The 25,049-nt window shown below is 37.2% G+C and overlaps 2 protein-coding genes across 2 annotated transcripts in view; one reads left to right on the top strand and one right to left on the bottom strand.

The window, feature by feature from the left end:
* LOC145686329 (thioredoxin-2-like) overlaps window positions 1-25,049 on the top strand; it is a gene marked incomplete in the record, with an annotated part of 476,938 nt that overhangs the window by 306,187 nt on the left and 145,702 nt on the right.
* LOC145684753 (uncharacterized) lies at window positions 4,731-15,466 on the bottom strand. Its single transcript, XM_081757126.1, has 3 exons — window positions 15,185-15,466; window positions 12,026-12,267; window positions 4,731-5,470 (listed from the first exon to the last, which is right to left on the bottom strand). Exons 1-3 carry the CDS (start codon window positions 15,363-15,365, stop codon window positions 5,402-5,404), a joined length of 492 nt encoding a protein of 163 aa, XP_081613252.1. The 5' UTR covers window positions 15,366-15,466; the 3' UTR covers window positions 4,731-5,401.

Raw genomic sequence — 25,049 nt, 5'->3', positions numbered from 1 at the left:
GGCTAGCATGTAGTTAGCCCCCCTTCTAAATATCGCTTATATTTATGTTAGTAAACCTGATCAAACGTTAAAAATTGTTGATCATACCCGATCAAACGATTAACATACGAAAATGTCGAACCAGAAGTGAAGGGGGTCTGGCCCGCCATTTATAAACCCTTATATCTCTGTTACTAAAGTTGATCAAACGTTGAAAATTGTTGATCAAATTATGAGCAAACGATTGATATCAAAAAATTTCGAATCTTACGTGAAGGGGGGGGTAGCGTGTAGTTAGCCCCCCTACTAAATATCGCTTATATTTATGTTAGTAAAGCCGATGAAAAGTTAAAAATTGTTGATCATACCTGATCAAACGATTGACATATGAAAAAGTCGAATCCAAGGTGAAGAGGGGCTGCCCCTCTTTTGGGAACCCTTATATCTCTGTTACTAAAGTTGATCAAACGTTGGAAATTGTTGATCAAACACGATCAAACGATTGACAAAAAATTTCGAATCTGACGTGAAGGGGAGCTAGCGTGTAGTTAGCCCCCTTACTAATTATCGCTTATATTTATGTTAGTAAAGCCGATCAAACGTTAAAAATTGTTGATCATACCTGGTCAAACGATGACCAAACGATTGACATAAGAAAAAGTCGAATCAAAGGTGAAGGGGGGCTGCCCCCCTTTTGGGAACCCTTATATCTCTGTTGCTAAAGTTGACCAAACGTTGAAAATTGTTGATCAAACCTGATAAAACGATGATCAAACGATTGACATAAAAAAATTTCGAATCTGACGTGAAGGGGAGCTAGCGTGTAGTTGGCCCCCTTACTAATTATCGCTTATATTTATGTTAGTAATGCTGATCAAACGTTAAAAATTGTTGATCAAACTGCTAAATCGATGATCAAACGATTGACATCAAAAAATTTCGAATCTGACGTGAAGGGGGGTCTAGCGTGTAGTTAGCCCCCTTACTAATTATCGCTTATATTTATGTTAGTAAAGCCGATCAAACGTTAAAAATTGTTGATCATACCTGATCAAACGATTGACATAAGAAAAAGTCGAATCCAAGGTGAAGAGGGGCTGTCCCTCTTTTGGGAACCCTTATATCTCTGTTACTAAAGTTGATCAAACGTTGGAAATTGTTGATCAAACATGATCAAACGATTGACATCAAATATTTACAAATCTGACGTGAAGAGGGGGCTAGCGTGTAGTTAGCCCCCCACTAAATATCGCTTATATTTATGTTAGTAAAGCCGATGAAACGTTAAAAATTGTTGATCATACCTGATCAAACGATGACCAAACGATTGACATAAGAAAAAGTCGAATCAAAGGTGAAGGGGGGCTGCCCCCCTTTTGGGAACCCTTATATCTCTGTTGCTAAAGTTGACCAAACGTTGAAAATTATTGATCAAACCTGATAAAACGATGATCAAACGATTGACGTAAAAAAAATTTCGAATCTGACGTGAAGGGGAGCTAGCGTGTAGTTAGCCCCCTTACTAATTATCGGTTATATTTATGTTAGTAAAGCCGATGAAACGTTAAAAATTGTTGATCATACCTGATCAAACGATTGACATAAGAAAAAGTCGAATCGGAGGTGAAGGGGGGGGTAGGCCCCCATTTTGGAACCTTTATATCTCTGTTACAAACGTTGATCAAGCGTTGAAAATTGTTGATCAAACCTGATCAAACGATGATCAAACGATTGCCATCAAAAAATTTCGAATCTGACGTGAAGGGGGGCTAGCGTGTAGTTAGCCCCCTACTAATTATCGCTTATATTTATGTTAGTAAAGCTGATCAAACGTTAAAAATTGTTGATCATACCTGATCAAACGATTGACATAAAAATAATTTTAAATTTGACATGAGGTGGGGCTAACTGCACGCAAGTAGAATTTTTGAAATTTTCGGCAGAAGAACGTGTGTCACTAGTGAAAGATAAATCTTTATTTTACGATTGTCTCCAAGAAAAACACCGGAGCTCTGAGTTTACTTCAAGAACTTGCAAAAAGTGTAAAAAACGTCGCCACACTTTATTGCATTTTAACAATAGTGATCCTAATAAACCAAAATCTAGTGTAATAGCTAAAGATAATGGTGTTACTTCACTCACGACAACCGAAGGCGCGGTGCAACAATTTTTGCTGTCTACTGCAGTAATAAAAGTACAAGACAAACGTGGTATATGGCACACTTTACGCGCTTTATTAGACTCTGCATCTGAAACTAGCTTCATCATGGAGCAGTGTGTAGAGAAGCTTGGTTTACAAAAATTAGTCTAATGTGGTCATATCAGGAATCGCAGGTGTTGGTGTAGGCAATTCCCAGAGTGTTGTAGAATTGCTGTTTCAAGCTGTGGGTGAATTCGAAGAAGTATTTCGAACACGAACTGTTGTGGTTAAACGAGTGACGTTAGACCTTCCCAAACAAACTGTAGCTACTGAAACTATTATGCATTGGTCACATATTAGTGAACTGAATTTAACAGACCCTTCGTTTAACGTGGTTGGTTCAGTTGATGTGTTGTTGGGGGCTGATGTGTTTTCTTCATTCTTGCTTAGTTGAAGAGTGTAGGACCACCAGGTTCGCCAGTGGCGCTGGAAACAGTGCTGGGATGGGTTGTTTCAGGTGGCATAAATTTGAACAGTTATTCCAAGAAAGTTGTGTCACATTTTGCATCGTGTGATATCCCCAGTAGCACAGTTGATGTGCCGATGTCGATCAACATGGGAATTTTTGGTGGGATCGATGTCGCTGTCGATGTCGAGCGATGCAGAATGGCAAACATTTTGCCGATATTGGCCAAGATCGGCAAATCTATGTCGATCGACATCGGCGTCGATGTTGATCTATGTGGGTCCCATGTGGATTCTTCCAGATCAATGTTGGCCCCACATTAATCCATGTAGCCCCATCTAGATCTGCCTTATATCAACATAATCGATCTTGGTCCCTGGTTGAAAAATACCGGCCTATATGGGATCAATGTCGGCCCATATAGATCTGCCCCACACCCACATCGTCGTTCGAGCTCCCTAGTTAACCTATGTGGGATCTATGTTGAACCACCCAGATCTTCCCTGAACCCATATCTTCGTTCTAGCTCCCATAGTTGATCGATGTGGATCTATGTGGGATCCATGTCGGCCCATCTAGACCTTCGCTATACCCACATCGTCGTTCTAGCTCCCTGGTTGACCGATGTGGAATCTATGTTGAACCACCCAGATCTCCTCCATACCCACATCGTCGTTCTAGTTCCCATGGTTAACCGATGTAGCTCTATATGTTCCTTGTAAAAAGAACGGAGCTATTCAAATGTATTTGAATCGCCCAGTACTTTTCACAAGGAACAAAGAATAGGCGACATTTCTGATCGTCCAGCTTCTATACACAATTGCGTACGAGCTCAGCCTATTTCTTTTCACACTAAATGATTAAATATGAAAGTTTTATTCAAACCTGAGTGCGGATATGTTCTTTTGTAGGGCATGTTGTAGACCTGAGTTGGACCCATATAGAGCTACATCGGTTAACCATGGAAGCTAAAATGACAATGTGGGTATGGGGAAAATCTGGGTGGGAGATCCCACCCACATCGGTAAACCAGATGTGACCATATAAGTTTTACAGATTTAACACCAGATGGATGTCACCATATCAGATTTGAATAGGGCCATGTACTGCATCTCTGGCGCACGCTACATACTTGTCCACCATTTTGGATTCAAGTTATGTTTTTCTGATGAAAATAGGAGAAAATGACATCGGATACATCTGCCATTTTTTCAAAATGTCACTGGTGCAAGTAGTTTTGCCGCACTTCTATCTATGGGGATCCAAGAGGGCGGTCGGACATTTAGCGTGTTTCAGAGATGCTATATTTAGACTAAACAAAACAGTATATAATAAAAACATTTTCAGATTGAAGTATTCACATTTAAAAAAAAATAATTAAAATAAAATTTACACAAAACATATTCCCTACCTTTTTTTTTATCGTGAACTTCACTCATTGCATAGAGGTGTTTATTGTTCAATTGTTTTGCTGTTTCCAACATAACGAATGGAAATAAATACTTTTAAACACATAACTTATTATCATTAATATAGAAACAACATAGAAAAATGAGTGAATCTTCTCTTGCATCAACTTAATAGTTACCGAACGTTGACACTGTCCCTACCATTTTGTTTCATTCCATATGAAGAGTTCGCAAGAAGGACTATGAAGGGCACGTTATAAAATGCTCAGAAAATTCTTTCTCAGCACCAAAATGCATAATTAAGATGGTGAAAGCACGTCGTAATTCGCTCACGTGTACATTCACGAGTGGACTACGACCTGTTTTCACCAACCATTTTGTATCTTTTGGTGTGGAGAAAATATTTGTTGAGCATATTCAAAATGTGACCTTCACTGTTCTTAACGCGTACTCTTCATATACATCATTGTTTCCTTCCACTGAAGAAGGAACCAGCTCTTGTTCCGCAACGTGTGGAAACTATTTAGTTTATTCAAAAAAGGGTTCACTGATAAGTGGCCATTTTCCTGGTGATCAATATATCATATGTATAATAAAATTAAACACGTAAAAATCATATACACTCTACGTCAACAAAAGCAACTGTAAATAAATTTATTTCAAACATCGAATTTTTCCGCTACACATCCCGACTAGGGGAACTAATATATAATTAAAGAAACTATGCAGATAATATTTATCTTTCTACTTAACCTGAAATAATTTAGAGAAAATTTAGGAAGTTCTTTTCTTCTGTAAATTATTAGTTTCCCATAAATTTTAACTTCTCAAAGGTTTTTTTTTATCCCACTGTAAAATATCCGTTAATTCGCACACTGGTCTGTAGTGTGGACTCATCCCTTACACTTACACAGACAGCACGCAAGTTCGGAAAACTCATTATATTCAGTAAAATATGCATGCCACTATAAAGTTTTAGTTTGGATAGGTTCTTTGCAGTAAAATACAACATAAAACTTATAAAAATGTATCACTAGGAAATATTTCTGCAAATTAGCGAACTGAAAGTTACTGTGATAAATAAAAAAAACTATTAATAACGGTTACTTTCATGAAGTTTATAATTCTCTTGTACTTTAACATATTATTGTCTACTATTTTATTTACAATAAGACATTTCGTTCATATAAGTTTGTTTATATCGGACACGCTGCTGAGGGTTGACCACAACTAGCCGCGGGACCGATCACCCCACGGCTTTCCCTTCGGGGCGACTCTGCAAGGTGAATTCAAGTGGTCCTTGGACTCTTGCGGGTTCCCCGCGGAACGACTGTGCATCTTCCCCTAAGTCTTGAGCCTGTTCTCTTCTCCGATTACATCTGTAGCCATCCCAATCTCGCGAGCCACTTAAGACTTTCCCAATCCGTCGGACAATGTCGCTAGTTTGTATATCAGGAAATCGGAGTTGTACTGCTCCTGAAGAAGAAAAAATGGTAAAAACTCAATGCAATAATACTGTATCACCAGAAGGGACTACACATTTAAATAGCAAATGTCATCATTGAGAAATAACAGATTAATTTTGAAGTTACATAAATAAAATTCGAACGAAAATACAACTTTCTCCTAAAATACAAAGAAACCTTTTATACATTGCACAAAAAACATCCATTGTACGCATGAGCGCATTATTACATGCTCGAAAGGCTAATCTAACAGGACATTGTCGTTCGGTGTCAAACAGAGGAAGTAGGGAGTGAAAAACGATATGTGGATGGCTCAGAATATCCACTCGTTTCAAGTCAAAAATTGAAAATTCACTTGCACGGTGCGATTGACAGAAAATTACAACTTCTTTCAGAGGCATAAACAAGGAAAACAATGATTTTATTTATCTTCGAATAACAGCGTTACCAATGCCCTAAAATGTCTACAAATGCCAAAAAGACTCTAATTTTCTTAGTTTCATTTTTCTAGATTAATACATATTGGTCTCTGAACCCTCGATATATGACAGAAAAAAAAATCTCCAAACACGAACTGCAGTAATAGAAACTGATGAATGAATATGACAAGGAACGCGTATAGCATAGCAGATACGGATCCATATGAAAGGAGAGTATCTAACGTATTATTGAATTATGTTTTGTCCCCTAGAATGACCTTTTACTCTGATGGTGATTCAAAATTATTTTCATATTCCTGTAGTAAAATGATCACAACGAACAATAACACTTCCAGTTCCCTTACTACATATTGTTAAGGAATTCGATTCGATCCGAAGAGGAACTTGTCCTCGTAACTCTGGTATTGTTTGGGAGATATTACCGCAAGCTTTACTTTTACTAGGATAATGCGAAAATGGCACCTAAACAAAGGATTTCACTGGTAGTAATCCTCCTCCAAGATTCCTAAAAATATATACTAAAAAACGCCATACATCCGAAAGATGAAATTAGACTCTATTATATATATAACAAAATTCTTTAGGAACTCAGATCCTGCACAGGCGAATCAGCGACACCATCGCGAATGGGGCTTTTCCTCAGTCTCATCCGTGAACGGCAGAATGCTAGGACCTAAAATTATTAGGGGCCCCGAACTACATCGTGGCGTGAATCTAGTGCACATATCTTGAAGTGAGGTCACTTTACTACCTGTTTAAACCATTCCATATTCGTCGCACGACAAAAATCGAAGGATAAATGTGTTGTTTCGACTTCATTAGACTTTTGTACGACGCATAGAAATTATATTTACAGTAAAACTTCTAACGGACATCTCAAAATAACGGACAGTTTTCAATTTCCTGGCAGAAATACATTGGGTGCAATGTGAAAATTACTTCTGAATAGCTGACATTCTCAATAACGGACGCGGATACTGAAAACTATTCCCCAGCGTCTATGTAGAACTTCCAACTAACGGACAGCCTGAAATAAAGCTTTGTTATTTTCTTGAATTTCAAGCAATAATAGGCAGGATCGTTAATGTACCGCCCATTGTTGGATGTGATAATCGAATGCAAATGTCTCCATTTATTTGTTTTCAATATGCATTTAGCTTAGTATCCATTTTCAGCAAAAGTTTATTTAATCTTTGTATATTTGCCTTGCTGCAAGTTGTTAATTTCGAAGAGAGAAAAAGTATTTTGTCCGAACATAATACTATAGGAAAAAAAAACTGTATTAGCTCATTATTAAACAGAAAGACATTTTGCCTACGTTATGTTCCTTATACGAGTAGTACGTTAAGTTTATACTGTAGATTTTTTTTTAATAGCGGACATTTTCCAATAATAGGACAGTTATATTCCCTTTTTGTGTCCGCTATATAGAAGTCTCACTGAACTAAATCAAACTTAGTAATTCTTCTGTCAATCTCGTTCGATCCCTAGTCGTAATCAAATGCACAGGAACAGGCTGATTTAAATCATTGTATAACCATGTCGTACGTCAATTATCGAGCGATAAAAATCGAATGGTGTATTCAGGCACTTATACCGTACTTTCTCAATAAATAAATAAATAAATAAATAAAACGCCTGGGCCCACGTAGACTAGGACTTTTCATTAATTACACATTCCTAATGAGACTTTTCCAGCGATTTTACTCTTACACAAAGAAATCCTGGGATACTACTTTTAAAACTAGACCTGGATGACTTTTGCCAAATGAAATACAATTTGTACATGACGTGCCTATAACTACATGGAACATTTGTAATCCACAACATTTTTCCTGCCCACGTAATCCGTCAATGCTAAATTTCATTGCGACGTCCCTCGAAAATACTATCTTCAGAATGGACAATGTCAGTTTTTTGTAGTCCTCTCCACGCCCATTGGAAAGATAATGACACTAAAAAAAAACATAGTTAGTACATTACCATATGAAATACAACAGCAATATGAAATACAATTTTATTTTGTCATCAAGCATTAAAAATTATGTAACATTCGTCCATGCAGTTCTCCATTCTGAACAATCTACTATATTTTCTGCACAGGTCACTAAAATACACTAAGACTTCTTTAAATGATTGCAGATGAAGTCGAGAATTGCTGAGATCGTATTGCCCGTTTGTCTTACAAGTTCGCTTGCTGCAACTGATTCCACTTACCAAGGTGGAGATGGGTGCTAGAGAACTTCAAAGAAAGTATCCAGGACTTCCCGAATTCCCGAAAAGTGAAGGGACTTCTCAATTATTTGCAAAGCGAAGGCTTGGAGAATCCATGTACACCTGTGGAAGTTGCCCTTAAACACTTAATTTTTATGAGAACCCGCGGATGGTTGGAAAGGTTGTAGAAGATGGTACCGGTATTGCCAAACAAGGCATAACTGTAGACATGTCTACGACACGAGGAAACCGTATACCATCCTACCTTATGATTTTGTTGCTGAAACACGAAGGTGCTATACAGTGAAAGCAAGATTTTCGAACTAGTATTGGATTGCATTATTATTGGTAGTAGTAGTAGTATTTAAGATCCAATATGGACACCTAAATTATAAGTCCTAAGAATTCGCAGTCCAAACTGCTACCGCTAGAGAAATAGTTGATTCGATTTTATTTGATTTGAAAGTGTATTATTACGAATACGTCACAATCAGCTTTGGATTAAAAAATAAATAAAATACATAAAAATAAAAAAATACGTCATCTCCAATCCAGTTTGGTTGATGTATACTCATGTCCAAAATTATTGTCGCATGTCTATAAATGTTGTTGTAGGAATATAATTTGATAACGCATTCGCCCGGTATTTCTTATAATGCTAGTATGTGTATAATCGGCAAAGACATGTATGTGCCAAACTTCATGTCAAAAGAGCATTAAATAAGAACAATAAAACTTTCTTGTCCATTTAGCAACATTTTGTTTTACTCATTCTAATTTTCGTATTTGTAATTTTTTTCCCTGTGAAATATACCACAAATATACATTTTCCGATTATACACTTAGTATCAGTATTAAAAGTATCCTGCAAAATCATTATCAAATTATATTCTTACAAGAAGACAGTTATAGATATGCGACAATTATTTTGGACATGAGTGTACATGTACGCAGCAATATATTATAGGCTCATGACATATCTGATAAAAGAAGTCATACCTGTTCTATATAAAAATGCATGTTTAACACTAGGAGCATCATAATTATGCTTATACCAGAAGCATCGAAGGGGTCATTTTGACCCCTACTTAAAAATATACACATTAATCAGTACTACTCTTTACTTTTTGTATACTTTTGGTTTTATTGTTGGGGTTTTATTAATTATAAATTCACATATCATTATTTTCTTTATTTATTTTACATTTGTTGTTGTTTTTAGTGAATAATTTTAATATTATAATTTTTTTTAATCTATAAAGCTATTTAAATTGAAGTTTACTGTACATTTTATTAGTTTTCTTTCAAACATCATACACAATAGGAATTAAAATATAATAACAAATGAATTACAACACGAACTTCTTTACAAGTAGACATGTTTTATAACGTTCACATCTACATGCCTACTGATCGCATTTTGTACATAGAACGGACCTTTTGGTGATCTTTGTACAGGATCTACAGACGTGCCTCTTACAGTGGAAACATTCATTTTGTGTCTTTTTTCCATTGTACTCAGCAACTTGACATCTCTTCCGCTTGGTTGGTTGAAGCAATCCAGGTACACTCTTCGGGACGATTAAAGTCCTCATTTAGTGTCTTCATCTCCGAACGCAGTTTCTCTCCTAATGCCAAAATAAATTGATAGCCAATGATATTTTCCCTGTTACCAGCTTGTAGAGGACGAAAGCGTTTATAGCTGCCAAATCAAGGATGTTATAGAAAATTTGTACTAGCCATCTTCTACTCACAGCTTTCACGGAGTCCTTGCGTGCCATCTGATCGATTATATCAAACTTGTTGCTTATTGTAATATAAAATTGTTTCAGGCTTTTTCTTCTTTGGTTGATATCGATGTCAACACGATAGTGAAGGCTACTCAAAAGAAGGACATTCTTGTTCTTACAATGACATGTCGTGAGCGTGATACCATCTTCAGTTTTCAGTACAGTTGTAATGTATAGGTAATTTCCCTCGACTTTTTTTTAACTGAATCTGGAACTTCTTTCCTATTGTTACGGATAGTTCCTACCAAACTGATATATTTCTTGAGATCACGAGGAGGCATAGGGATGTGAATAAGTTGTCACATGTGAAATTCAATCCGGACTCTGCGAAAGGTCGCACAAGCTTCTATACATCAAAATTCACCAAACTGTGTGTTTGCGGGTCGTTCATCATCCTTTCCTAAATATGGGAAGTCATTTATTATGTATTTCATGTACTTCTACTAGCATCCAGAATTTTACGCCATATTTGTCTGGTTTGTTGCCCATGAACTGTGTGAATTTGCATCGCCTCTTCATTGGAAACAGTTGTTCATCAACCGCACAATAAGGTTCTGGATTGTAGCACTTTAGAGAGTTTTCAATAAAAACTATCCAAACCGTGGAAATCATACAAGACTTGTCAGATTGATACTTTTCTATCCTAGTACTTTTCATATCAAATCTCACAAACCGAGTGATTTCTCTAAATCTTCTTGTTGACACTGTATCACTGAAAACTCGCGATCCCTATTTCTTTGGCTAAAAACTCTTCATGCTAATCCCCTTCATTCCTAAAGCGCCGCGAAATATAACAATCCTATGACGGCACTAACTCTTGAAGTGAAGCTGACCAAGTTGGGTCCTTCAAAACTCTTTGAGCTTCGACTTCCGTACAGTTCTTTATATGTCGCATAACAGTTTCATCTATTATTAGTTTGAAATAACAAGAAACTGTGTCGTTGACATGCCGAAGAGCATATGGAGTTGGACCTGGAATTTTACGTAACACACTATGATGTTTAACCCTTCCGCGAACACTTGCACAGGTTTGTTCGACCCAAACTGTCTGATATCTAGATAATTCAAAATTTTCAGCATCTGCCTCATTTCCCATGCTTCCACTGTCACTAAATTCTTAATTACTCGCAGAAACACTTTCATCAGCTGATAATTCAATTCTGATATCACCAATCTATTCATCGTCACTTTTACCATTATAGTCAGCACCCGAGTAGATTCCATCAATAGTCTATAGTTCTTGCAGTATTTCTTCCGACGAAAGTTTTTTTTCTCTCAGCACTCATCATGCACAACACTAACAACAACCAGTTAGAACAAACATGTAGTAAATTATATCAGTTGCAAACGTGATACTAATTAGTGTGTCAAAAATATTGAGTACCATAATCTTTGCAATTGTCAAAAATCAGCGTTGTAGGCATTAGGGTCAAAATGACCCCTGTGAGGCTTCTAGGTAAAATGTAAAATATGCGACATATATAAATATTCTTAAGTGTCAAAATGTGATTAAGTTAGAGTATTTGTAGAGTGATAAAAAGTCAAGAAATCTAGTGCCCACATTTTCATAACTTTAGAAATTATAACAAATTAATTGTCAAGACGGGTCAAAATGACCCCTGTGATGCTTCTAGTGTTAAAGAATGTGCATTGCGTGCGAAAGGACTCTTCAAAGGCACCGAAAAGCCGAAGTGTAAATCATTGTCGGCTTACCATCACCTTGTAAAATTAATTTTGTATGCTTTGCTGAATTTTGAAACATGCATTTTTGCAATAGAACACCAACGACTTCCTTTATGAGATATGAAGCTGCACTCTCTACGTTGGTTGGACAGTGTTTGAATTTTAGGCTTCTGAAATTTATTTTCCCGCGCTTTTGACGGCCTGCATCTCCCAACCTATTGATAGGTATGCACATGTCACACAGCATTTTCTTGTTTCTATCTCAGGTACCCACCCCTACATTGTTTGGTACGCATTAATTTAACAACCTGTACATCCGAAAAAGCATCTGGCCACACGAGATCTATTTCTAAAGAATAAAAGTTTTCTTTTTCAAACAATACCTGAAGGATATTTACAAATACTTCGTGTCAATACGAACTTAAGAATACCACTCACCAATTTTGAAGCCATCTCTCTGTCTTTTAAATCTTCTTCTAAATTGTGAACCATAGACAAACTGCGTAAAGGGAGCTTGTCAGCTAGCAGGTTTGCATTTTCTATAGATTGCAAAGCTTCTTTACCACTACTGGAAACTTGGTGCAGCTCATGTATTTTGGCTTCCATTTTATCAACTTTACATTTGAGATGTTTCATATCTAGCTGGATTCTCTGCAGTAACTGGAATATTTTTTCAACGGCTGAAATATCAAAAGAAAGAAAAAAAAAACTAAATTAATACAAGACCAAGGAGGCAATGGTACACATTGTTTGAAATATTTTTTTATTCTACCTTAAGATCGTGTGTGCCGCAACTACCATTAACAAAAGTCATCTATACTAAACGCAATGTTAACTTGAGAGCCGAATCACAAGCGCATTAATACATGTTGCCGCGCGAACCTTTTCGCAGGAAAGCCTTTGTATGTGTGTGTGTGTGTTTTGGTTCGGTTCTCATTCACCAGGGTTTCAACTGGCGCTGCTCTGGGTCTCAGCTGATATGCGCGGAGCGGTGATTTCTCGTTCTTTTCCTGCCGCTACGAAAAATGTTTCTTGGTTTATTTGTTTTTAATAATTCATGAAGACACGACAATAGTAACAAATGTATTGAAAATTGGCACGTGATGTATTTGCAATCCTCACAATTAAAACTCGAGAGCATGAAAACTATTTTGATTATTCATTTCAATTGATTAAGGTAAGAAAGGATAAGAAATGAAGTTACTCTCATATATCTACCTGGAAAAGGTCAATCATAAACAGAAACACACAAGCATCCACCCTCCCACATAATAAATTAAAAATACGACTTTTTTTTCTCAAAGCACAGCAACTCTACGTTAGCAATGAGTAAACCAGCTGCGAACCGGCAACAATCATATCAACGATTTCTTCAACAGTTTTGGCTGCATATTTTTCTCTTAGTCGAGAGTACACATTGTTGACAATTTACTTTGCTTGACTTTAAAGAGGTTTCCCTTCCTCATGTTTGCGATAATACTGAGAAGATAATTCGGATTCATTCATGATTTCAATTTCGCGCTTAACACTCTCCATGGTTTCAGTTTCACTACACCCACGTACCCACACTAACGCAAGCGCGAAGATGATATTTGGCAGAGCAGTGTTACTCTCTGCACAAAAATTGCAGAAGTTACATGTGAGTCCCATTCTTTCTTTTGTTTCATTTGTCAGCAAGCAAAGAAGTTTCTTACGGGGTAGCAACTCTATTTAATTTTTGTATTCTATAAAATATTAAGCCATTTCCTATTCATTGTGGACGATTTCTAACATTGATCAATTAACTAATTTTACCGGTCTTCTGTTTTTGATAAAAGATTTTTCAAGTTTATAATCTTGCAACACTTGCAAGAGACTCGCATCTGAGCTACCGGCTTTTCACTCTTTTCTTTCCTTCTCTCTTTCCGATTCTGAGTCGTGACGTCATTTTCATAACCCGTTACTAATAAATCTAGTACATTCTATTTTAAATATTGTTTCTATATTAACATTTTTATATACTTGAACTCAGTTAGCTCTTTGAATTGATCTTTTAAGTAATGTTTTACGTGTGTAACGTGAAGAACTATGTAACATGCGCGGAGTCGCCCGAATTGAAGTTGCGTATCTCGGCTATCAGGATAAGGTCGCGGCGAGTATAGGTTCTGACCGGCACATAGCTCATATTGACCCTGAAGTCGATACCCACAGCAACATACGGGATGAATTTTAAATCACATATTGATAAAAGCTTCATAATTAATGCATAAGCAGTTTTATTTTTATTTTATTTTTTAAGTCTATTGCAAGAAAACTACTAATTGCTGTTTGAGGGGCTTTCCTAATCATTACACCACATTCGGGTCAATTTTATATGTCTGTAGAGCATTTCAAGTGTCTTAATGGAATAAAATAGCCTGCTCGTGTCAATATCTAGGCATTCTACCATATACGGAACTTGTGCTGAAAAAGGTTACTGCAAAAACTCCTGTTGCGAGAGAATGCAGTTACATTTGATATTTCAACTTTCAAATTAATGTAGTATAAGAATGATATGCTCCAATGTTTCTCTGCAGAACCTCCGTATATGGAACAATGTCTAAATATCGATACTAGCAGAGTAACGGTTTCAAATGGGGCGCGAGGAATGCTTGTCATTCAAAGAACGTTGATCGCGTCTCTGTGGTGTGGCAATTAAGACACCTGAACGGAATTTGCCTAATTTGGGTTCGTTCGAATCTCAGCCAGAGCAACAATAAAAACTTTAGTGTGTGTTGGTAAGCAAGCGAAGAAACCAGAAGCGCCACGAGAGGGCGTATCGGTGTGTCGACTTAACAATTTTGTCTGCTACCTGCGCACAGGCAGTAAGAAAAAACAAATGACTAACAAGACGCTGTTTTGTACAAAAATATAAATTTTTCTGTTTCATGGTACAAACTTTATATCGTCAGCCCGTCGGTTTAGCATTCAAAAGGTTGGGAGTTTAATCGCTCCTAACATACGCTTGCCCACAAGCCTCCTTTAATATGGAACAGAATAGTTCCAAAGCAACCATTCCAACAGGATGCGCTGCAAAACAAAATGTGATAAAACTAGAATTACAGATTATATGTTCTGAATTTTAAAGCCAAGAAGTACTTCCATTACGAAAGGAACGCCGGACCTAGAAATACTTTCGGAGGAGATCTTAAACACTAAAGGTTTCACTGTAAAAACTAAATCTTAGTATGATATATATGTTTTAAAATGTAATTAGTACGAAATTTATATTAGTTACACAAAAATCTATTTTTGAGGAAGAGAAGGGTCCGGACTCCCCCCCCCCTTCCTTCGCACGGCTTGGAACATAACAATTTCAATTTCCAAGCATAAGTTTTACCATAATATCGTTTTTCATTAACAAAAATTGGTGATAATCTCGGAGACTACTAGGTCAAGGCGGCCACACTAAGTGGTCGGAGAATATCGATGCATTGACTACGTGCTGCCACACTCTCGAGCTAGCAGGGTTCAAAATGTCTCTAAAGAAGCAATATAGTCTTCATTTTGTTTGGTTATTTAACAATGACGACACACGTAACTAAGCTTAGCAACACAGTTTAATCTTTGGATACTTACTACTGCCAATTCCTAAACGAGCTGATGTGAAGGTACTGTCTCTATCTGCACATGAAGTAGTGGCAACTGACGACGCTGACATTCTGCATGGAGTTTGGATTTGGGAGTGGGATGGTGAAGGTCCGTTTGGACTTTTACGATGTGATGCAGACGAGCAACCTCCGTTTGAATTGTGCACCATAGATGATACGTTTACCTCCGCAGTTCCTCCTATAGATACTCCAAGCGACTCCGAAAGCAAGTAATGAAATTATACAAACATCCAGTTTTTACTAAACTGTTAGGTATACAATAAGCAGGTGACAACTTATGGTTTTAAAAGCATGTTTAAAATGTTACAATGATTACATCCAGTATTCTATCTGTAGGGGGATGGCTGGAACTTCCTCCTCTCTGTTTCTCGAAATACCTCTCAACCTTGGATATGGTGGAAATAAAACCCACCTTTTTGAGCTATTGACGAATTTATCCCCCTCTCCGGAAATCGCAGAAATCGTACACTGATTACATTAACTCACAACGTTAAAAGATACTAACGCTGTTTATCTGCTTGTTTGATCTTGTCCTAAATAGACTCCCTACAATAATTAAATGAATATTTAATGTGTACGTTATTTTTTCATTTATTTATTTATTGATGTATACTCATAATAGAACCAATTTAACGACACAGTTTGCATTACGAGCCCGGTTTTTCTGTAGTTAACCATCATGAGAAGATAGCATTTATCCGATAAAAGGGGAAAGTATTAACAACCTCGTTAAAAAAAAAAAAAAGAAGAAAAACAACTAGCAAGCCTTTTCATAGAAATAAATTACTTGAGACTAGATCTGAGTCTGAATGATTTGTTACGTAAGACTTGCTTGAACATAGCAAGTAGCCAATTTTGGACTCCAAATTGAAAAACTTGTTTATAAAAATAAACAAACTAGACATGTTATTTTTAGTTGTTAAGGCTTCTCACTCCAAGCTTGTTGTACCCATTACAACAACTACTCTGCACATCTAACGAATAAATTGTTTCCAACAGGTTCATAAAACATTGTAGGTTACTTCTATCTGTCTACTATTTCAGCCAGCCTTACTTTTGAATGTTTTTCAGACGAAGTAGCAATAAACTTTCTCCAAAATAGTATATAGTTTCACATTTAAGTAACGTCTGCACTGGCATAGTAATACAAAAGAACAGTGTTTCTTTCAGGCCTGTTTCTTTGCCCCCCCCCCTCCCGGACGAAATGGTTAAAACGTACTGGAATAGAACCAGCAGAGGGAAATATATGGTTTCAGCCCCTCCGAATACTAAGAGTAACCCCCGGAACATTTTTTTTCTGAAACAAACACTGCGAAAGAATCGCCCACGAAATCTTGATAATTTTAACTTTCACCCATTTAAAAAAAAATATATTTAAAACGCGATTCAATACATAATCCTATGAAACAAATCAGCTACGAGCTAAACTTTTAATTTGCATTGAAATTACTATCAAGAGAGATATATATGAGGAGACAAGCAGTATTCTTGAACGAAATTATGAATATAAAATATATTTAGCATAATTACCTTTCCGAATAGGTGCTGGGGGACTTGTAACACTACATTCGTTAAAAGTTTCATATGGTCTTCTCTTAGTTCCTGGATATGAGTCATCACTGTCCTCTTCAGACAAATATCTTTGTGGCTTTCTGCGACATCTTCTTGAATAAATTTCTTCGTCAGAAGAATCACTACTAACGTTTGAAGTCAGTAAAGCTTTGTCAGCCTTTGCTGTAGCTTTTTGAAATGAATCTGAAATGTTAAAAAAATACATATATTCTACAGTTACTGATAAGGGAAAGTAGCTGCGAAATTATTCTTGGCATGAAAACCATACACGATAAGAAAGCAACATCGTTATGGATCTACCCTCAGTTGTGATTTCTTTGCTAACTGTAAAACATTAAATATTAGAATATCCCAAATAAAACAAATCTGTTTACGAACTAAATTCTCTTGTTTATGTAAAGTTATTCACGACTGAAATTCGAGAGTAAGAAAGCCTGTAACAGAACTAAGAATAGAAGGCCTAAGAATACTAGCATTTTTATTTTATTTATTTATTTTTTAAGTTTATTTAACGTACCTTTGACATTTCCTGCTCACGATAAGATAGTGCAAGGCTGGATTTGGAGAGAGTTATCCAGGCCTTGTCTTTAAGGTTCTATATTCAGCATTTGCCTGATTTGGCTGAGTATAAGATCCCGGAAAAAAACTCTAGCATAGTTAACACAAGCACAAAGACACACACACACACACACACACACACACAAAGAAAAAATCCTTCTCATTTCCCTGACTGGAGTTGCTACTTTTCCCTGACTTCTTTATTTTCTTCCATATACTATTTACTTTATTTAACGTTATTTCAAAAGCACTTTAAGAATCCTATAAGAAACGTCATGGATTCTAAAAGCTAATTTAGTATATAAGGTCCTAACATAAAAAGTTCATTTTAGATCATACAAATATATATCAACTCATACCAACTTGTAATGTAAAGAGGACATCATTTTTTCTTTTTTCTTCAATAAGACTGTATTCCAGCAATGTATTAAAATGGAAGACATTTTTTAAGCATATTTGTCACGAAACAACTGTGACAGGAAGCTATGAATTTGAACAAGCTTACTTTATGAGTTTTATTTACCAACTAAGCTTCTCGAACTGTAGTCACAAGTATACAAATTACAATGGAATTAAACTTTTCCTTGTTTTGACGAAAATATCCTCACAAATTTCGACCTGTAACGCTGGAGCGTCGAACAGGTGAGTTCACCGTTAGTAACCGTTATAAATGAATAAAACAGGAACAAACGTAATCAGAAACAACCTCTTGCAATTTCCCTGGCATTTATGTTTATTTCTTGTTTCCCTGATTTTCCAGAATGCGGACACGGTGTCTAGTCAGGATGGCAAGCCACCGGGCTGAAATCTGCGACCTACCAAATACTAAGATAACGCGCTACCAACTGAATCACGGCTGCTCCGTATGATAGATCTTGCATTTCAATGCAGAAAATAGTGAAATAATATTACATTTTGACTCAAAATTGAGGTATAAATACTCAAAAACACAACGAGACAGATAAAAAGAAAATACAAATAGTACTCACTGGATTGTCCATAGATTTTTATGTTCACAACTGTCCAATCAGCAGATGGCTCCTTACAGTCCCTGATAAAATTTTGAATACGCCTAACGGATGATGTTTTAGGCCAAAGACATTCATTTTCGTTTTTAAGCCTTTACTAGGTATAACTTCTAATGCTCCGTCCTCGTCAGTGAAAGCTGCTACGCTAAACTTTTTTCTTCCTGAGGTCATGTTGATTCTGTCTACAGATATGATAAAAAAAAACTCAACACTGAATGAGAAAACACAGCAGCGTATTTCTTTTCCAAACACACAATACATTTTGATGTCACAGAGGTAAGGGAAGCACGAGATATCTTATTCGACAGTTTGCCACACATAAACTGCGAATTGCATGGGAAGGAATAATAGTCACCTTCTATCGGAACATCCAAATATATCAACCAAATGGATGGGTGATCATTCGAACTATTTGTCTCAATAATATTAGTAACTTTGCCTATTTCCCCTGTAGTGACTTGAACAAAACTGTCCTTATCAACAGAGATACCAATCATGAACCCACTATATCTCACTGCTCTATATTCTTCACTCAACCCCTAAACATATGGTCCTCCGCTATACGGTTTATTCAAAGCTAATTTGCGGTATGTCCTGGAAGTGAACTCACGAATAGACACAATCAGATTATCTTCGTAGCTTTCGCTTAAACATCCGCAGCATTGTGGACGGAAAATGCACATAGATGAAACAGTAGAAAAAAAAAGTGACCAGTTTGTTTTTCTTCTCTACTGTTTCATCTATGTGCATTTTCCAATCATAACGTCGAGGATGCTTATTATTTAAGATAATCTGATTGTCTATTCGTGAGTACATTTCCTATTTTCCTTATTTTGGACCATTTTTGTCATTAGGCTCCGTTTTTATCCATGTGATATATCCACTCTACTCCTTATCTTCCCTTCTTAAGCAATGAAGTAAATTTTAATTCAACGACATCGAACGTCTAAAATTGTTATGACCAGACTTACCCCGCCTTTTATTCGCATAAAAATATAACATCTCTAGTATCTAACCCTTATACACTTTATTAACTGTGTTTCGACCTTAACAATGTATTTATAGGGCCTACTGTTTCTCGCATACAATATCTGGAATATGTTTGCTACCTGTACATGGTGTATAAAAAGGACTAGCTCAGGAGAGTAATGCTCCCGGAAGTAGGAACGGAAAACACAGTTCTGATTGGTTGGCGTTATCTATGTCTTGCCACGTTGCATTCAAATAGCAGAATTCAGACGTTTATTGTTGTCAATCCTCGTGGCCGAGTGGGCTAGCGCTATATGCTAGCAACGAAAATCTCTTTTGGCGTGAGTTCAAACCCGACTCGAGGAAAGTTTTTTTTTAACATTTTTTACATTTTTATAACACTTTTTAAATTAAAATAATACGAAAATAATACTCAAAAATGTTATTTACTTACTTTTGTGCAGATAAGTAGTAGTAGTAGTAGTAGTAGGAACGGGTTGGAAGCCCCGCAGGGCTCGTTTTGTTGCCCTTGTACTCCATGATATAAGGCTCGTTTTGTTCCCCTTCTACTAAATGATATAGATTTTGTGACCAACTTAAAACAACTGACTAGGATAGCGCGTAAAACAGCTGGCTAGAGTAGCGCGCGAAAAAACGTACTTCTGGGAGTATTACTCTCCCGAGCGGGTCGTGTATAAAAGGTTTGCGGTAACCACTGAAGCACCGTAGCTCAATGGTAGAGCGTGGGTAGCACTCAGGAGGTTCTGGGCTTGATCCCAGGGATTGTTCCCCGTAGATAAGTGGTAACACTTGCTACCTTATAATCCATGATTCCGGGTTAGATTCCTGTGGGGATAAACGTTATTTGTATCCCACGTAAAACTGTAGGTCCCGTCCTTGGAAGCTCAACAACTCGTTCAAAACGTTAACTTGAATTCACTCACACTCAATTACTATGGTCCACTATTCAAACAAGTTTTCCCAGGACAAGGTTCTCACTTATTTGCCAAGATCAAATTCAATGACTTTTCCAAGTTTTACACGTCACTACCCAGAACTTCCAGTTACCCCAATTTATAGTACGATAGATATTTGTACTTGTGTGCAGATACATAAAAACATAATATCTTTATGAACAGAAACATAATTCCGAGAAAAAATAAGATAGCGAATGTTACATGGAAATAAAGATAGGTCTACATCAGAATACTTCACTGTACTGTTTCCTTAACTTGCTTCATGGTTGGCACATCAGCCTGTAAGTTATTTCAGAAGAGATCTAACCAATCTAGCTAGTTTTTAGGCAAATCTAGTTTCTGAGTGACGATCACAGGCTAAGTAACCTACGTGTGAATCTGTATTTTCATGGCCAATTCAAGTTTTCAAATGGCGGTTACAGGCAAACCAACGTAGTGGCAGACATAAACTAACCTAATATGACCTAACCGGCAAGACCTTATTTTGATTATTTATTTACTCATGGGAAGGACAAAAAGAAGGGATCGATCCTTCAGGTAAAACTAGGATTTGGACAGGAAGTGGCCTTGGCCTTTCAAGAGAACGCACTATCCCGGCATTCGCATTGTGGGGCGGAGGAAAGCCTCAGTCAGGCCTGCGCGAAATTCCAACCCACGCTCGAACTACCCAAGTGCTGCGTGACAGGCGGATGCTCTTCCCCTACACCAACAGCTGGGTTAAAGATCTTACGTTGCGCAGAACAGCGAAAGTATGCGCTCACCTAAAGTTTATTAAGTCAAGGAGCAAAATAGTAAATTAACTTACTTAAAATGGAGTTACAAGTTATATTTATCAACACTGTGTCCCTTGTACTTAACACAAATCAATTGTGATGCGTGTGCATCTACCACTGTTTTATACAAAGTAAAATCTGGCTGATCTTAACCTAACCCGAAACTATGAGAAAATGTGCAAATTCGGTAGTCAATAACTCGATAGTACCTCCATTTGTCATAATCTCTCAATTTAAAGTACTTTTTAACGCATTGTTTTAAATTGTAAATAAACTTGTTCCAATATTTGGCCTCTCGGCCTGAGCCTCCTATGCCTGAAGACCATAAATCAAAATTATTCACGACTAAGTATAGTGATATCTACACATGTTTGCACCTGTAACAACAAAACCAGTACCAGATTTGTTGCATCGAGCGCGGACTATAAACTAGCCAAAATTTATTTGGAACAGTTTATGTGGATCTCTTAATCTATAGTCGACATCGTTCATGCAAATCAAAGATAAAATATACATTCTAGTAATGAAAGAAAAATAATTTTAATACACACCTTCAATAATAATATAGATTTTAAATACGATTTCAACGAATTGAAGGTAAAACCACAACAACAAACAACCGTCATAAATATATTTCTTGCTTTTCCCTCCCTTCGCACCGCTTGTGGCGCCATACGGTGTTATGGTTTCAAAACTGTGAACAGTTGACAAACAACCTGCGTACTCCGATCGACATCGATTCGACATAGATCGAGGCCGAATCGAAAAATTACTTTTTCAAATAATTGCCACAGAACCATCAAAATGTTAATTTCATGTGTTTCAAATTTATTCATTGGAAAAAGGAAATGTTTCCATGCTTTTTTCTTTTTGGTGGGCAAGCCTATTTATATCCCACGTGGGACCTATATCGATAAATCAACATCGGCAAGCCCACCAAGTTCCCACGTGGGACCCATATCGGTAAATCAACCTCGGCAAGTCCACTAAGATTCCATGTGGGATCCATATGGGAACTCGGTGGGTTATTGTGGGCCAGTTTAGATCCCACGACGCCGACATTGGCCGATGTCGCACAAATTTGGGTCCCACGTCGGCGTGCTACTGGGGATTGATACGAATTTGAAAAGATTTTGGGAATTAGAAGAAATACCATCAAAGACATTTTATTCCCACGAAGAGAAACACTGTGGAAAGCACTTCGTTTCTACACATGAGCGGGACGCAAATGGAAAATATCTTGTGAGATTACCATTTAAAGAGAATTCTAACTTCATATTAGGTTCTTCAAGAGAAATTGCTGTGAGAAGACTAGTACAATGTGAACGCAAACTTATGAAATCTCCTGAACTTCAAAGACAAAACAGAGAATTCATGCAAGAATACGTACGTCTGGGGCACATGGAAATTATTCCGATTAATGAACGAGAAGTTCCACAGGAAGTCAGTTGTTATCTTCTTCATCATGCAGTGCTAAAGTCTAGTAGTTCTACAACCCGCCTGCGAGTAGTTTTCGATGGTTCAGCTCAGACCAGTACAGTCGTATCGCTAAACGATAAACTGATGGTAGGACCTAAGTTGCAAGATGACTTATTTCCCCTAATAATTCGATTTAGAAGTCATTACATTGCTCTATGTGCTGATATTTGTAAGATGTTTCGAGCCATCTTAGTGCATAAAGAAGACATTAATTACCAAAGAATAGTCTGGCGTGAATCACCAGAGCAACCGATAGAAGACTATCGATTATTAACTGTTACGTACGGTGAATCCAGTTCTCCTTTCCTGGCTACTCGAGTTTTTCAGCAGTTTGCAAAGGACGAAGGGAAACATTTTCCATTAGCAGCAACAGTATTATTTCGAGATTCTTTTATGGACGATCTTCTCAGTGTAGCATCTTGTGTTTCAGATGCAATTGAACTTCTAAGGCAAATCGTTGAATTGTTACAGCGAGGAGGGTTTCAACTACGTAAATGGTCAACGAGTTCACCAGATGTGTTACAGTCCATTCCAGAGGAATTGAGAGAAGCAGAGTGGCCATTTAGTTTTGATACAGACAATAGTATCAAAACCCTTGGTGTCCATTGGAATCCGTGTACTGATCACTTTACATTTAGCAAAGCGCCACCAACCATTCTCCCAGTGCTGAGAAAGAGGACAATACTTTCTCAGAGTTATCCACTGGGACTTCTAAGTCCAACAACAGTCAAGGCAAAACTGTTGTTACAAAGTTTGTGGAAGGAAAACGTAGGTTGGGACGACAGTGTGTCTGTTGAAGTAAGTGAAGAATGGAAAAGGTTTTGTTCTGAGCTATCTTTGTTGAAAGATGTAATGGTAGATAGATGCTTTCGTTCTCCTGGTGCAGTTAGATATCAACTAATAGGATTCTGTGATTCCTCCCAAAAAGCCTATGTGGCTTTATGTTATATGCGTTCAGTATTACCAGACAATAGTGTAGAAATTAAATTAGTGATTGCTAAAACGAAGGTCATTTCAATTAGGACAGTTACTCTACGTCGCCTAGAATTGTGCGGAGCATTACTTTCGGCGAGACTTGACAGTGCTGTAAGAAAGCAATACTGTTTGAAATACATGCAATTATGGCATATACAGACTCTATAATAGTATTAGCATGGTTAGCTTCCAATTCAAGTCGCTGGAAAACATGTGTTTCGAATAGAATAGCGGAAATTCAAGAAGTAATTCCATCATCCCAATGGTATGATGTAGATTCAAGAGATAATCCCGCCGATTGTGCTTCAAGAGGAATATATCCTAATCAGCTAATATGTCACGATCTTTGGTGGGAAGGTCCAAACTGGCTAAGTGATACAATATTACCACAGGTGAAACCCCCAGAGTTTGATAACAAAGCCATTAGTGAGGTGAGAAAGTCATGTGTTTCCAGTTCTTGTGCAATGGTTACAAGTGATATAATTGGGCGTTATTCGTCGCTTACAAAGTTGCAACGTGACCTGGTGTCTTAAGTTTGTTTCTAACTGTAGAATATCATCACAAAGAAACAGTGTATTTCTTTCCCCACACGAGTTACAGAGTGCCTTGTTGTGTATCATAAATTAAGTGCAAAGTGAGTCATTTAGTGAAGAAATAAAATGTTTACAGTTAGGTGAACCTCTCCATAGTAAGAGTAACATTGTGTGTTTAACGCCATTTTTAGATAGTGGTGGCATTCTTCGTGTAGTTGGTAGATTAGAAAAGGCTCAACATAACGAAGAGCAGAAGCATCCCATTTTAATTCCAAAAAAGCATACCTTTACAGAGCTTATTGTGAATCGTGAACATCTGAATACAATGCATGGTGGACCTCAGCTAGTACTTAGTATTATTCGCCAGAAATACTGGATTATTGGAGCTCGCGATTTGACACGCCGTGTTGTAAGGAAGTGTGTCACCTGTCTCCGTTGGCGGACAGATACAATGACCCAAATATGGGACAGTTACCAAAGGCTAGAGTAACACCGAGTAGAGCACTTTTACACACCGGAGTTGATTACAGTGGCCCCATTTTAATAAAAGATACTAGAAGAAGTCGCAAGAGATATAAGGGTTACATTGTTGTGTTTATATGTTTCTCTACTAAAGCAATTCATCCAGAACCAGTGTGTGATGCGAGTACTAAATCATTTTTGTCAATGTTAAGGAGATTCATTGCACGCAGAAGTTATCCTACATACATGTACAGTGATTGCGGAAGGAATTTCATTGGTGCCAACAGAATTAAAAGAGCTGCTCCAGAAAAGTGTACATCAAAATTCCAATGAAATAACTTCCCAATTTCTTTCTGGCTATGGTATTCAGTGGCACTTCAACCCACCATCTGCACCACATTTCGGTGGATTGTGGGAAGCTAGTGTAAAGAGTGCTAAACATCATCTATACCGTGTTCTTGGCAATAGTGTGTTAACTTATGAAGAGATGTATACTACTCTTGTGCA

This window comes from Thermobia domestica, chromosome 5, assembly GCF_964235325.1.
Source record: "Thermobia domestica chromosome 5, izTheDome1.hap1.1, whole genome shotgun sequence".
Lineage (NCBI taxonomy): Eukaryota > Metazoa > Arthropoda > Insecta > Zygentoma > Lepismatidae > Thermobia > Thermobia domestica.
This window is presented reverse-complemented; position numbering and strand designations above follow the sequence as displayed.

Bases quoted from the DNA above. Each gene is read 5' to 3' on its own strand.
- LOC145684753 (XM_081757126.1), bottom strand. From the start codon at position 15,365: ATGGTGCACAATTCAAACGGAGGTTGCTCGTCTGCATCACATCGTAAA. The intron at 12,268-15,184 runs GTAAGTATCCAA...TTGATATTTCAG, and splicing joins TCGTTTAGGAATTGGCAGTA to CCGTTGAAAAAATATTCCAG. The intron at 5,471-12,025 runs GTGAGTGGTATT...TTTCTTCTTCAG, and splicing joins GAGAGATGGCTTCAAAATTG to GAGCAGTACAACTCCGATTT.